Raw genomic sequence first — 13,997 nt, 5'->3', positions numbered from 1 at the left:
AAATGTTGACACTGAGCCTCGTAAAGAGATATTACTACGTGTGACCAAAAGCTTGGTCGGCGAGGTGCGTCTAAGGGAGAAGAGAGAGGTAGAGAGGGTTAGGAAGCGAACTCCAGAGTTCAGAGACCAGGCAGTTGAAATCTCAGCCACCAATAGTGGAGTGGTGAACATCAGGGATGTACAAGAGAAGCACAGAGGGTTGGAGGAATTTACTGAGATAGGGAGAGGGTGAGACCTTGGAGGGATGTGAAAACAGGGACGTAATTTTAAAAATTGAGCTGTTGCCAGACTGGGAGCCAACTTGGGCAGAGAGTGCAGGGGTGATGGGGGAACAGGATTTTGTACGAGTTAGGATATGACGAGCAGAGTTTTAGATGAGCTCAAGTTTACAAAAGGTGCCATGCTTCATAAGATATGGTCAGAACATTGAATACAGGAGTTGGGACATCTTGTTGAAGTTGTACAAGACATTGGTACGGCCACACTTGGAATATTGTGTACAGTTTTGGTCACCCTAATATAGAAAGGATATTATTAAACTAGAAAGAGTGCAGAAAAGACTTACTGGGATGATACTGGGACTTGATGGTTTGAGTTAAAAGGAGAGGCTGGATAGACTGGGACTTTTTTCTCTGGAGCGTAGGAGGCTGAGGGGTGACCTTATAGAGGTCTATAAAATAATGAGGGGCATAGATCAGCTAGATAGTCAATATCTTTTCCCAAAGGTAGGGGAGTCTAAAACTAGAGGGCATAGGTTTACGGTGAAAGGGGAGAGATACAAAAGGGCCCAGAGGGGCAATTTTTTCACACAGAGGGTGGTGAGTGTCTGGAACAGTGGTAGAGGCGGGTGCAATTTTGTCTTTTAGTAAGCATTTAGACAGTTATATGGGTAAGATGGGTTTAGAGGGATATGGGCCAAACACGGGTAATTGGGACTAGCTTAGAGGTTGAAAAAAAAGGGCAGCATGGACAAGTTGGACCGAAGGACCTGTTTCCATGCTGTAAACCTTTATGACTCTATGATTGTATATCAGTCAGAACAGGAAGTGATGGCAAGCACCTTAATTTCAAAAAACACCCTGATCCAATCCTCCATCACCCCCAACTCCTCATCCTCGCTCCCTCCGTGACACCCATGTCCACTCCTCCGTCACCCCCAACTCCTCATCCTCGCTCCCTCCGTGACACCCATGTCCAATCCTCCGTCACCCCAAACTCCTCATTCTCACCTCTTCCATGACACCCTGGTCCATTCCTCCATCACCCCCAACTCCTCATCCTCGCTCCCTTCGTGACACCCTGGTCCACTCTTTCGTCACCCCCAATTCCTCATCCTCGCTCCCTTCGTGACACCCTGGTCCATTCCTCCATCACTCCTAACTCCTCATCCTCGCTCCCTCTGTGACACCCTGGTCCACTCTTTCGTCACCCCCAACTCTTCATCCTCACTCCCTCTGTAACACCCTGGTCCATTCCTCCGTCACCCCCAACTCCTCATCCCCTTCCCAAGGCACCTTCCCTTGCAATCATAGAAGATGCAACCCCGGCCCCTTTACCTCCTCCCTCCTCACCATTCAAAGCCACAAACACTCCTTTCAGGTGAAGTAGCATTTCACTTGTACCTCCTGCAATGTGGTCAACTGCATTCGCTGCTCCCTCTACACTGGGGAGACCAAACACAGACCGGGTGGCCGCTTTGTGGGACACCTTCAGCGCCTGCCTGTTGTTTGCTATTTTAACTCAGCACCTTCTTCTCATGCCCATCCTTGGCCTGTTCCAATGATGCCCAGTGCTTGCTCGATGAACGGTAACTCATCTTCTCATTAGGCACATTACAGCCTTCAGGGACAACACTGAGTTCAACAACTTTAGACTGTGACCTTTCTCTTCCATCTTGACCCTTTTTATATCCAGAATATTTTTTGTCCCAATGCATACCTTCCAAAACTCACTTACTTGTTCTTTATTTTTGTTTTCACTGAGCATTAACCTTCATCCTCCTATTAACACATCCCACTATCTTATCTTATGCCGCTATTAGCACTTCCTTAGTCCTTAACCCTGCCATTAACACTCTCTCTGTCTTGCGACCTACACATCTTTGCTGCAATCTCTCATAGTTCTCACCAATCACTGACCCTCTAGTCTGCTCCAGCCCCCTCTTGACACAATATACAATCGACCAAATTTCTCCCTCTCTTTAACTCTGAAAAAGACTCATATGGACTCGAAAAGTTAACTCTACTTCTCCCTCCGTGGATGCTGCCAGACCTGCTGGGTTTTTCCAGCATTTTCTGTTTTGATCCGGATTTCCAGCATCCGCAATATTTTGCTCCCATGTTTCAAAGTACTTCACCGGTTGCAAGGTGCCTTGGGTCAGCCCTGAGGTTGTGAAAAGTGCTCCAGAAATGCAAGTCTGTTGTAGTCAACAAGTCAGGCACATGAATCCATTGGTCTGTGTCTGGGCAAGTTTGGCTACTTGCTGACTTAAAGAAAGCAAAGCTTTCTGCTCGAGGGGTAAGTCACAGTGAAGCAAATTGGTGAAAGCATTGCCTCACTGCACCGCAGAAAACAGGCCAACCTGTTCAATTCCAGCACCGTGTTGAATTCACTTACATAAGCAATATGCAACTCATCTCAGCAAGCCTGCGCTGGGAAACTGCAAACCAGGGTTCCAGTTCCACTGGCTGCTAGATAGTAGGTATCAGATTAGGGTAATAGTTGTTCAAACAGTGGTTAGCACAGCTGCCTCACAGCGCCAGGGACCTGGGTTCGATTCCTGGCTAGGGTCACTGTCTGTGTGGAGTCTGCATGTAGTCCCTATGTCTGCGTGGGTTTCCTCCGAGTGCTCCGGTTTCCTCCCACTGTCCGGAAGACGTGCAGGTTAGGGTGCATTGGCCATTCTAAATTCTCCCTCAGTGTAACCCGAACAGGTGGAGTGTGGCGACTAGGGGATTTTCACAGTAACTTTATTGCAGTGTTAATGCGAGCCCACTTGTGACAATAATAAATAAGCTTTAACCAGGCTCAGGTATAACTCCACTCCTCCTGGACCAACAAATGATGCTCCAGCGCATTAATTTGGCCATCATATGGAGGAGGCAATGGCCTAGTGGTATCACTAGATTATTAATCCCAAAACTCAGCTAATGTTCTGGGGACCCAGGTTCGAATCCCGTCAGGCATTTGGTGGAATTTCAATTCAATAAAAAATATCTGGAATTAAGAATCTACTGATGACCGTGAATCGATTGTCGGAAAAACCCATCTGGTTCACTAATGTCCTTTAGGGAAGGAAATCTGCCGTCCTTACCCGGTCTGGCCTACACGTGACTCCAGAGCCGCAGCAATGTGGTTGACACTCAGCTGCCCTCCAAGGGCAACTAGGAATGGGCTATAATTACTGGGCAGCCAGCATGTCCCACGAATAAAAAAAAAAGAAGGATCGCTGCCTTCTTGTTGTCTTCTACAGTGAGATTTTTGTTGCTCTGCCACTGGCAACTGGCCCCAAGCTCCGGAACTCCCTCCCTAATCTTTGCTTCTCTAACCTTCTACAAGACGCTACTTCAACCCAATCTCTTTGACCAAACTTTTGATCGCTTGTCCCAGAATATCCTTCTGTGGCTTGACGCCAAACTTTGTTTGTGCTCCTGTGAAGCGCTTTGGGATATTTTACAACGTCAAGGATGCACCATAAATACAAGATGCTAACATAAACATAGAATTATAGAAGCTAGAAGCAGGAGGAGGCCATTCGGCCCTTCGAGCCTGCTCCGCCATTCAGCTTGATCATGGCTGATCATCGAATTCAATATCCTGATTTCCGCTTCCCAACATATCCCTTGATCCCTTTAGCCTCAAGACCTATATCTAATATCTTCTTGAAATCAGACAACGGACTCAAGAACAGCTTCTTCCCTGCTGCTGTCAGACTTTTGAATGGACCTACCTCGCACTAAGTTGATCTTTCTCTACACCCTAGCTATGACTGTAACACCACCTTCTGCACTCTCTCCTTTTCTTCTCTATGAACGGTATGTTTTGTCTGTATAGCGCGCAAGAAACAATACTTTTCACTGTATCCCAATACATGTGACAATAATAAATCAAATCAAAGTGTTGACCTAGAGTCATAGAGGTTTACAGCATGGAAACAGGCCCTTCGGCCCAGCTTGTCCATGCAACCCTTTTTTTTTAAGCTAGGCCTCAACTACTTTCCACACACGTGAATTCCACACATTCACCACCCTCTGGGTGAAGAAATTTCTCCTCGCCTCTATTGCTGCATAAGGAAGTCTGGAGTATAATTTACAGATTGTGTAAACTGGGGTTCCAGTGTAGTAATGAGGCAGTGGTAGATTACTGCAAACACTATACTTCAGATGATCCTTTAAATCTGTATTTTCTGCTTGTCCCGTCCAGTGAGAAAGATCCCATGGCACAAAGTGGAAAAAGGCAGGGAGTTCTTCCCGTATCCTGGCCAAGATTTCTCCTTCAATGAGTACCAGATGGACTGGTCCCTCATCCAACTGCTATTTGTGGGAATGTTGCGTGCGAAACGACTACTATGTTTGCTGAAAATGTAATGGTCACTGCACTCCCAATTTATTCATTGCCCAAGAAGCAATGACAGATGTCCCTCACCGATATAAATAAATAAATGCAAATCTTCAACTACTTTCTTGTATACCGATGCACTGACATCAACCTCAGGAAACCCAGAGTTAAAAGAAAGATTTTTATATCTTAAATGACATTAATTTAGTCATTAATCATTTACAACCTGAAAATGCTTGAGGGCCATAAAGGAGAACCATTATGGGGAGGCAATGGCCTTGTGGTATTATCGCTAAGCTATTAATCCAGAAACTGAGCTAATGTTCTGGGGACCCGGGTTCGGATACCACCACGGCGGATGGTGGAATTTGAATTCAATAAAAAATATCTGGAATTAAGAGTCTACTGATGACCATGAAACCATTGTCAGAAACACCCATCTGGTTCACTAGAATCATAGAATCCCTACAGTGCAGAAAGAGACCATTTGGCCCATCAAGTCTGCACCGATCACAATCCCTCCTATCCCCATATCCCCACTTATTTACCCTGACACTAAGGGGCAATTTAGCATGGCCAACGAACCTAATTAGCACATCTTTGGACTGTGGGAGGAAACCGGAGCACCCGGAGGAAACCCACGCAGACACGGGGAGAACGTGCAGACTCCATACAGACAGTGACCCAAGCCGAGAATTAAACCCGGGCCTCTGGTGCTATGAGGCAGCAGTGCTAACCACTGTGCCACCATGCCGCCCTAATGTCCTTTAGGGAAGGAAATCTGCCATCCTCACCCGGTCTGGCCTACATGTGACTCCAGAGCCACAGCAATGTGGTTGGTTTTCAACTACCCTCCGAGGGCAACTAAGGACGGGTAATAAATGCTGGCCAGCCAGTGATGCCCATGTCCCATGAATGAATTTTTTACAACTGCAGTATCAAACCATCATAGACTTCAAGTGCAATTCTCACTTTTTTTTTTAAAGATTTAACTACACAATTGCTATGCTTGTCAAAAGCCTACTCCTTGGGACATCATTAAAACAGTAAAATCTAGGATTGGAAAACCACAAGGAGTGTTTGGGAAGCTTTATTTTTTTTTAACACAGCGAGTTGTGTCTGGTATGTACTGCGTTGAAGGAATGTTGGAAGCAGATTCAGCAGTAACTTTCAAAAGAAATTGGATATATATATATATATATATTTGGAAAGATTGGATATCTCTACAGAGAGCCAACACGGTCAGAATAGATTAAATGGCCTCCACAGAGAGCCAACACGGGCAGGATGGGTCAAATGGCCTGCTGCACTGTATCGTTCTATGATCTCTGTCAGAAATTTGGCAGTACAAAGCGACATTTGGCATATTGATCTAACTGCTTCCAGTACACTGTATACAGCTCGCAGTAAGTGCAAACTTGGGTAAATGAGTGACTGTTGGTAAAATTCCAAGGTACTTCAAAAAATAAAATCCTCCCAGCCTCTGGAAATGTCCACGTTTCATTGCCACAAAGCAATCTAAGGCTATCTGATGGTAATCAATTGCATACCAGAGATGATATTGCTGTGGACTTAGCAGGACTGCGACCATGGTAACCATACCTTGGACGGGAGACAAAATAGGTCACAATGCACATTGGGGGTCACTGTGACATTTCCCTGTATTTAAATCAAAAGTGAAGCTGCCCGCAGCTGTAGATCCTGAGAAGTGTTTCGCCTGATTTTACCACAATGTTTCTGAACTACTTGCAGTGTCTTGGGAGAGTGGCACGCTTTCAATTTACCAAGTGAAAACCCTGGCTCCCTCTCAATCTATTTTGTTCGTTACTCCTTTAGACAGCGGCACATCCGGGGATAAGGATTAGACGCCACTCGGCTGCCAGCAACAACAACTTGCATTTATATAGCACCTTCAGAGGATTTTTAAGGAGCTTGTCTTAGAGGAGTACAGAGTGAAATAAAGGCCGGAATTTTACCGGCACGCCCACCCGAGGCCAACGGAGAATGCTGTTCTGCGTGCCAGTAAAATCAGGGCCAAAGTTTTAAAGTTTGTTTATCCGTGTCACAAGTAGGCTTACATTAACACTGCAATGAAGTTACTGTGAAAATCCCCCAGTCGCCACACTCCAGCGCCGGTTCGGGTACACTGAGGGAGAATTTAGCATGGCCAATGCACCCTAACCAGTACGTCTTTCAGACTGTGGGAGGAAACCCACTCAGACACGGGTAGAACGTGCAGACTCCACATAGACAGTGACCCAAGCCGGGAATCGAACCCGGGTCCCTGGTGATATGAGGCAGCAGTGCCAACCACTGTGCCACCGGGCCACCCCATAGATATCCGGACTGGTTTAGAGAGGCAATTCTCAAGCCTTATTCAGGTGGGCATTCTTCATGGATGGCGCTAGGATGCAGGACTTCATTACGTGGAGAAACTGGAGCAGCTGGGATGATTCTTAGAACAGAGGGGATATTTTGTCAGAGTAAATAAGGTGAAACTGTTTCCAGTGGCAAAACAGCTGGTTACCAGAGGCCACAGATTTAAAGTAATTGGCAAATTGGTGGCACAGTGGTTAGCACTGTTGTCTCACAGCACCAGGGACCTGGATTCGATTCCTAGCTTGGGTCACTGTCTGTGTGGAGTCTGCACGTTCTTCCCATGTCTGCGTGGGTTTCCTCCGGGTTCTCTGGTTTCCTCCCACAGTCCAAAGACGTGCTGGTTAGGTGCATTGGCCGTGCTAAATTCTCCCTCAGTGTACCCGAACAGGCTCCGGAGTGTGGAGAGTAGGGGATTTTTCACAGTAACTTCATTGCAGTGTTAATGTCAGCCTACTTGTGACACTAAACAGAACTAGGGGCAACAGGAGCCACAATAAACTGTTATGCTTTCGAACATACTGCCTGAAAGGGCATTGGAAGCAAAGAGTAACTTTCAAAAGGATATTGTCTAAACAAATTGTGGGCGGCACGGTTGCACAATGGTTAGCACTGCTGCCTCACTGCGCTAGGGACCTGGGTTCGAATCCCGGCTTGGTTCGCTGTTTGTGTGGAGTTTGCACGTTCTCCCTGTGTCTGCGTGGGTTTCCTCCGGGCGCTCCGGTTTCCTCCCACAGTCCAAAGATGTGCGGGTTAGGTGGATTGTCCATGCTAAATTGACCCTAGTTATGAGGGGATTAGCAGGGTAAATATGTGGGGTTATGGGGACAGGGTGGATTGTTGTCGGTGCAGGCTCGATGGGCCCAATGGCCTCCTTCTGTACTGTAGGTATTCTAAATACGTCAATGGGAAAAATGTGCGGGGGCTATGGGGAAAGAGCAGGGGAGTTGCAGTAATTGAATAGATCTTTCAAAGTGCCAGTAGAGGCACTATGGGCCGAATGGCCTACTTCTGTATCATTCAAAGAATGAAGCTGAACGATCTAATGAACCGGGGTGGGAGGAAGAGTACAGGTTAATCTGATCTTATTCACGTAACCCCTCGCACATCTTTCTCGACCAGAGTCACTGGCTAGAAATCAGGAGCTGAGCACTGCTCCCACTCCTGTGCTGCAAATTACCCAGGCCAACAAACAGCCTTGCCACTCCCCCAGCCCGGGTGAGTTCATTCAACCAAACCTGAAGTCAATCAGGTTTCAGTTCCTCAACATAAAAGCAAATTACTGCGGGTGCTGGAATCTGAAACCAAAAGAGAAAATGCTGGAAAATCTGGCAACATCTGCAAGGAGAAAAAAGAGCTGACGTTTCGGGTCCAGATGACCCTTCGTCAAAGCTCTTTCAGTTCCTCAACTTCTGACAAAGGGTCATCTGGACCCGAAACGTCAGCTCTTTTCTCTCCTTACAGATGCTGCCAGACCTGCTGAGATTTTCCAGCATTTTCTCGTTTGGTTTCAGATTCCAGCATCCGCAGTAATTTGCTCTTATTCAATTCCTCACCTCCTCACTCAGGTGCTGAAGGAGCTTGGGGAGGTTTTTACACTAACCCATTCAAGAGTGTACAACAACATGGTGCCTGTATTTCTCTGGACCTTCTACATAGAATCCCTACAGTGCAGAAGGAGACCATTCGGACTGAGTTGAGGAGAAACTTTTTCACACAAAGGGTTGTGAATCTGTGGAATTGCCTGTCCAGTGAAGTAGTTGAGGCGACCTCATTGAATGTTTTTAAGACAAGGATAGATAGATTTTTGAACAGTAAAGGAATTAAGGGTTATGGTGAGCGGGCAGGTAAGTGGAGCTGAGTCCACGAAGGATCAGCCATGATCTTATTAAATGCGGAGCAGGCTCGAGGGGCCAGATGGCCTACTCCTGCACCTAGTTCTTATGCTCACCGATCACAATCCCACACAGGCCTATCTCCATAACCTCATGCATTTACTCCAGCTAGTCCCCCTGACACTAAGGGGCAGTTTAGCACGGCCAATCCACCTAACCCGCACATCTTTGGACTGTGGGAGGAAACCGGAGCACCCGGAGGAAACCCACGCAGACACGGGGAGAACGTGCAAACTCCACACAGACAGTGACCCAAGCCAGGAATTGAACCCGGGTCCCTGGCGCTATGAGGCAGCAGTGCTAACCACTGTGCTGCCAAGAGTACGCCTCACCGGAGAATCCCGACAATAGCGAATGTTCAGGGAGACCAGAGTCCATTTAAAGTTGCTTCTTACCTGAGGGGCACTTGCAGATGAAGCCGTTGACGATATCCATACACACACCATTGTTCACACAGGGGTTACTCTCACACTCATTGATATCTGTCTCACAGTAAGTCCCCTTGAAACCTGGAGGTTATAACACATCAAGACATCACAAGTAAACAAATAAATATTCATACCTTTGGACAGATGCATGAATATAAGCAGTAACAGAGCATGTCACTGTAATTGAAGTAGAGAAGGGTTTAAACAGTTGGAACTCGACCAGTGAAATGATTGGTATTAGCTGCCATTTGCTTGCACTTGGACCCACGTTTCCTTTCATCATTGTCCCATTACCACTCACTTTGACCTTGTCCATTCACACTCTGTCTCTTTGCCAACACAAATACGGCCACGCAGGATGGCCGCTGACACAAGTCTCTGCACCCGCGCTGGTCCGCGCACGCGCTGAAATCCAAGGATGTTCACTGCAGGAGTTTGCAGCCCAGAACTCAGAGTAGGAGAAGGGGAAGATTGAGGAGAGGCAATAGAACCTAACGCCCTGAGCAATGTACAATCCATCTACGTTACTGGGATAGCGAGATGGAGAAACACTAACCACATGACGGCAGTAAAATATCCCACAAGGAAAGGATTTTAAGCTTCCCGTCTGCGAATCCTTCCCTTCCATCCCCCTGGAAAAGGAGTTTCCAAACTCCATCACCATCAGTCCCAGGGTAGAAATGCACAACATTCTCTCTCCTGCTGCCAGGGCCAGTAATGACTGTGCATGTGCTCTGCTGCGCATTGCCCGCTTATAAAGATGGTGGCTATGTATTCACCCCACTGCGCATTGCCTGTTATTCATAGAATCCCTACAGTACAGAAGGAGGCCATTCAGCCCATCGAGTCTGCACCGACCGCAATTCCACCCAGGCCCTATTCCCGTAACCCCATACATTTAGTCTGCTAATCCCCCTGACATTAGGGTCAATTTAGCACGGCCAATCAACCAAACCTGCACCATCTTTGGACCGTGGAAGGAAACCGGAGCACCCGGAGGAAACTCACGCAGACACGGGGAGGACGTGCAGACTCCACACAGAGAGTGACCCGAGGCTGGGAACTGAACCTGGGTCCCTGGTCCTGTGAGGCAGCAGTGCTAACCACTGTGCCACCGAGCCACCCCTTACATTATAAAGATAAGACCATAAGACATAGAAGCAGAATTAGGCCACTCGGCCCATCGAGTCTGCTCCGCCGTTCAATCACGGCTGATATTTTTCATAGAAATCATAGAAACCCTACAGTACAGAAAGAGGCCATTCGGCCCATCGAGTCAGCACTGACCATAATCCCACCCAGGCCCTATGCCCATATCCCTACATATTTTGCCCGCTAATCCCTCTAATCTACGCATCCCAGGGGCAATTTTAGCATGGCCAATCAACCTAATCCGCACATCTTTGGACTGTGGGAGGAAACCGGAGCACCCAGAGGAAACCCACGCAGACACGAGGAGAATGTGCAAACTCCACACAGACAGTGACCCAAGCCGGGAATCGAACCCAGGTCCCTGGAGCTGTGAAGCAGCAGTGCTAACCACTGTGCTACCGTGCCGCCCATTTTTCTCATGCCCATTCTCCTTCCTTTTCCCCATAACCCCTGATCAATCAAGAACCTATCTATCTCTGTTTTAAAGACACTCAATGACCCGGCCTCCACAGCCTTCTGCGGCAAAGAGTTCCACAGATTCACCACTCTCTGGCTGAAGAAAGTCCTCCTCATCTCTGTTTTAAAGGATCGTCCCTTTCACCTGAGGTTGTGCCTCAGATGGCAGATGACAGCCTACCATCAGCATACAACTGTGCATGCACAGCACTGGCAGCAAATGCAGCCATCAATTAAACACTCCTGCCCTCCGCCTGATCACAGAACATCAATCTTTTCTCCTTTCCTCCCTTACTTGCACATCCTTTTACTTCTCTCCTGACCTCCATTTCCATTGACCTTGAAGCAGGAGAGATATGAAACAGGCTCCTGAATCGCTATCGTCCCCCACATTATACCATCCCACTAAAGTCAATATCTCCCTCAGTGCTTCTTCTTATTGATCGATTGGAAGAAACAGTGCAGGGAATCATTAGGGTTAATGGGGATCAGGATTACGGATACCTTAAACATCGGTTTCAGATTCTGGCTACAGGAAGAGGAGGGTGGCTAGGAATTCTGCAGCTTTTAAGATCTCAGAAGAGGATCAGGTGGATAATAACATACGCTGGTGGAAACACTGGCAATGGAGTGAGTCCCAGTTGGGAAAAGGTCATGTTGTAAGCTAATCTGAGTGACATGCTTACTGTGCACAGACAGTCAAGAGTCAAGACCAAGGATAGATGGGCGGCACGGTAGCACAGTGGTTAGCACTGCTGCTTCACAGCTCCAGGGACCTGGGTTCGATTCCCAGCTTGGGTCACTGTCTGTGTGGAGTTTGCACATTCTCCTCGTGTCTGCGTGGGTTTCCTCCGGGTGCTCCGGTTTCCTCCCACAGTCCAAAGATGTGTGGGTTAGGTTGATTGGCCATGCGAAAATTGCCCCTGAGATGCGTAGGTTAGAGGGATTAATGGGTAAAATATATGGGGGTAGGGCCTGGGTGGGATCGTGATCGGTGCAGACTTGATGGGCCGAATGGCCTCTTTCTGTACTGTAGGGTTTCTATGATTTCTATGATTTCAAGTGCGTAAATAAGGGGGTGATTTTGACTAAATGTGCGGATATGATTCATAGGATCCTACAGTGCAGAAGGAGGCCATTCGGTCCATCGAGTCTGCACCGGCCACAATCCCACCCAAGCCCTATCATTCCCAATACATTAACCCTAGCTCGTCCCCCTGACACTAAGGGGCAATTTTGCATGGCCAATCCACCTAACCCGCACATCTTTTGGGCTGTGGGAGGAAACCGCAGCACTCGGAGGAAACCCATGCAGACACGGGGAGAATGTGCAAACTCCACACAGACAGTGACCCGAGGCCGGAATTGAACCCGGGTCCCTGGCGCTGTGGGGCAGCAGTGCTAACCACCGTGCTGCCGTGCCGCCCCGCGGTTTCCACTTTGAAATCACACATCCTGTTCGGCTTTTACATTTGGCAGCACCAGCTCCTGTCTCCAGATTTATAATAAAACTCACTTCTGTCAACTCGTACCACCTTCCCACCAGCAGTGAGAGTGCAATGCCTCTAGTGGCAGGTGGCTGCAATTACAGTGTGACACGTTTACATAGGGAGTTTCTATTAGAAAGGCAAATATGCAATTTTATGATGAATAAAGTTGATAGGAGGTGCGAAGGATGCAAGTTTTTGATATATCATAGCTACAGAGGTACAGAAGTGTACACACAAACATTTACAAGCTTCTTTATAATCATACAGCTGATTGCCAGGATTTATCACTGCATATCAGCAGTACACAATTAGGAAAATTCACAAAATATGTGGCAGAATGAAAAGTTTCATTTCTATTGAACATGTTTTCAGTTTATGAATAGTGTGGGAGAGCGGAAAGGCCTCCGAGCCTAATGCTTACTCTAACTGGATTCACACAAGATCATTTCAGATAAAAGCAAATTACTGCGGATGCTGGAATCTGAAACCAAAAGAGAAAACGCTGGAAAATCATGCAAAAGACCATTTAAGAGATTAGTATAGCTGTGGTGTGAGCAGTGAGAGTAAGACCAAGACACCAATCCTTCTTATTAACCAAACCACAGAGACTTGCACACAAAAGGAAGTGGAGAAACTAAGGTTGATCCAATTTTGTGGCCTGCTCACAGGAAGACTGGAGGAATTTTAACATGCCAATTCTAATTTGTTGGAATGCAGAAGAGAGGTCACATCATGTCCAAAGCTGTGGAGATTAGGTGGCTTGGCCGTGCTAAATTGCCCCTTAGTGTCCAAAGATCTACAGGTTAGGTGGATTGGCCGTGCTAAATTGCCCCTTAGTGTCCATAGATCTACAGGTTAGGTGGATTGGCCATGCTAAATTGCCCCTTAGTGTCCCAGGATGTTAGAGGGATGAGCAGGGTAAATATGTGGGATTTCGGGGATGGGGCCTGGGTGGGATTGTTGTCAGTGCAGACTTGATGGACCGAATGGCCTCTTCTGCCTCTGTAAAGTTTCAATGTGGGTGGCTCCCTAAAAAACACCAACATATCGCTGAAGTAGAGGAGACAACCTGTCCCCTCCTGTTGGTCCGCAAGTACATTAGAATCATCATTTTAGCAAAAACAGCCTTTTATTTTGCAAATACGAGTGCTGGATGTGGGATTCAGCCCAATTCTGATTGTGTCCAATTTCCACTAAAGTCACTTTCTACCTGACTGCCACGGGGGCTGCCCTGCTCCAGTCATCGCAAAGGTGTGGCAACATCAGAAATTCAGAAAGACATCTCCACATATATAGAGAACAAGAGAGAGTCTGACTCTTCCCACTGCCACCTCACGTCTCCTCCTGCACCAAATGAACACGGGTTGGTTGATGATAGCTTTGCATTGTCAATCTTTTAATGCTCGTTTCCTTTTCATCGGGAAACCCAAGTGAAGGGTCAAGGTTCAGGGGTCAGGACATTGCCAGGGTTGCAATGGTAGGAAAGGTGAAGGTAAAAAATCAAAGCTTGCAGCTTCTACAAAGTGAGGACCAAAGTGGGCAAGGAACTTAGTCAGACTTCATAGAATCATAGAATCCTACAGTGCAGAAGGAGGCCATTCAGCCCATGAAGTCTTCACCGACCACAATCCCACCCAGCCCCT

The 13,997-nt window shown here is 47.3% G+C and overlaps 1 protein-coding gene across 1 annotated transcript in view; it reads right to left on the bottom strand.

Moving 5' to 3' along the window:
* Positions 1-13,997, bottom strand: part of notch3 (notch receptor 3) — a 241,975-nt gene that overhangs the window by 67,219 nt on the left and 160,759 nt on the right. Inside the window, exon 9 of the mRNA XM_078235047.1 lies at positions 9,224-9,337. Coding sequence (XP_078091173.1) covers positions 9,224-9,337 — 114 coding nt within the window. The remainder of the gene's footprint in view (positions 1-9,223; positions 9,338-13,997) is intronic.

The sequence above is a fragment of the Mustelus asterias genome, chromosome 19 (assembly GCF_964213995.1).
Source record: "Mustelus asterias chromosome 19, sMusAst1.hap1.1, whole genome shotgun sequence".
Taxonomy (NCBI): Eukaryota; Metazoa; Chordata; class Chondrichthyes; order Carcharhiniformes; family Triakidae; genus Mustelus; species Mustelus asterias.
This window is presented reverse-complemented; position numbering and strand designations above follow the sequence as displayed.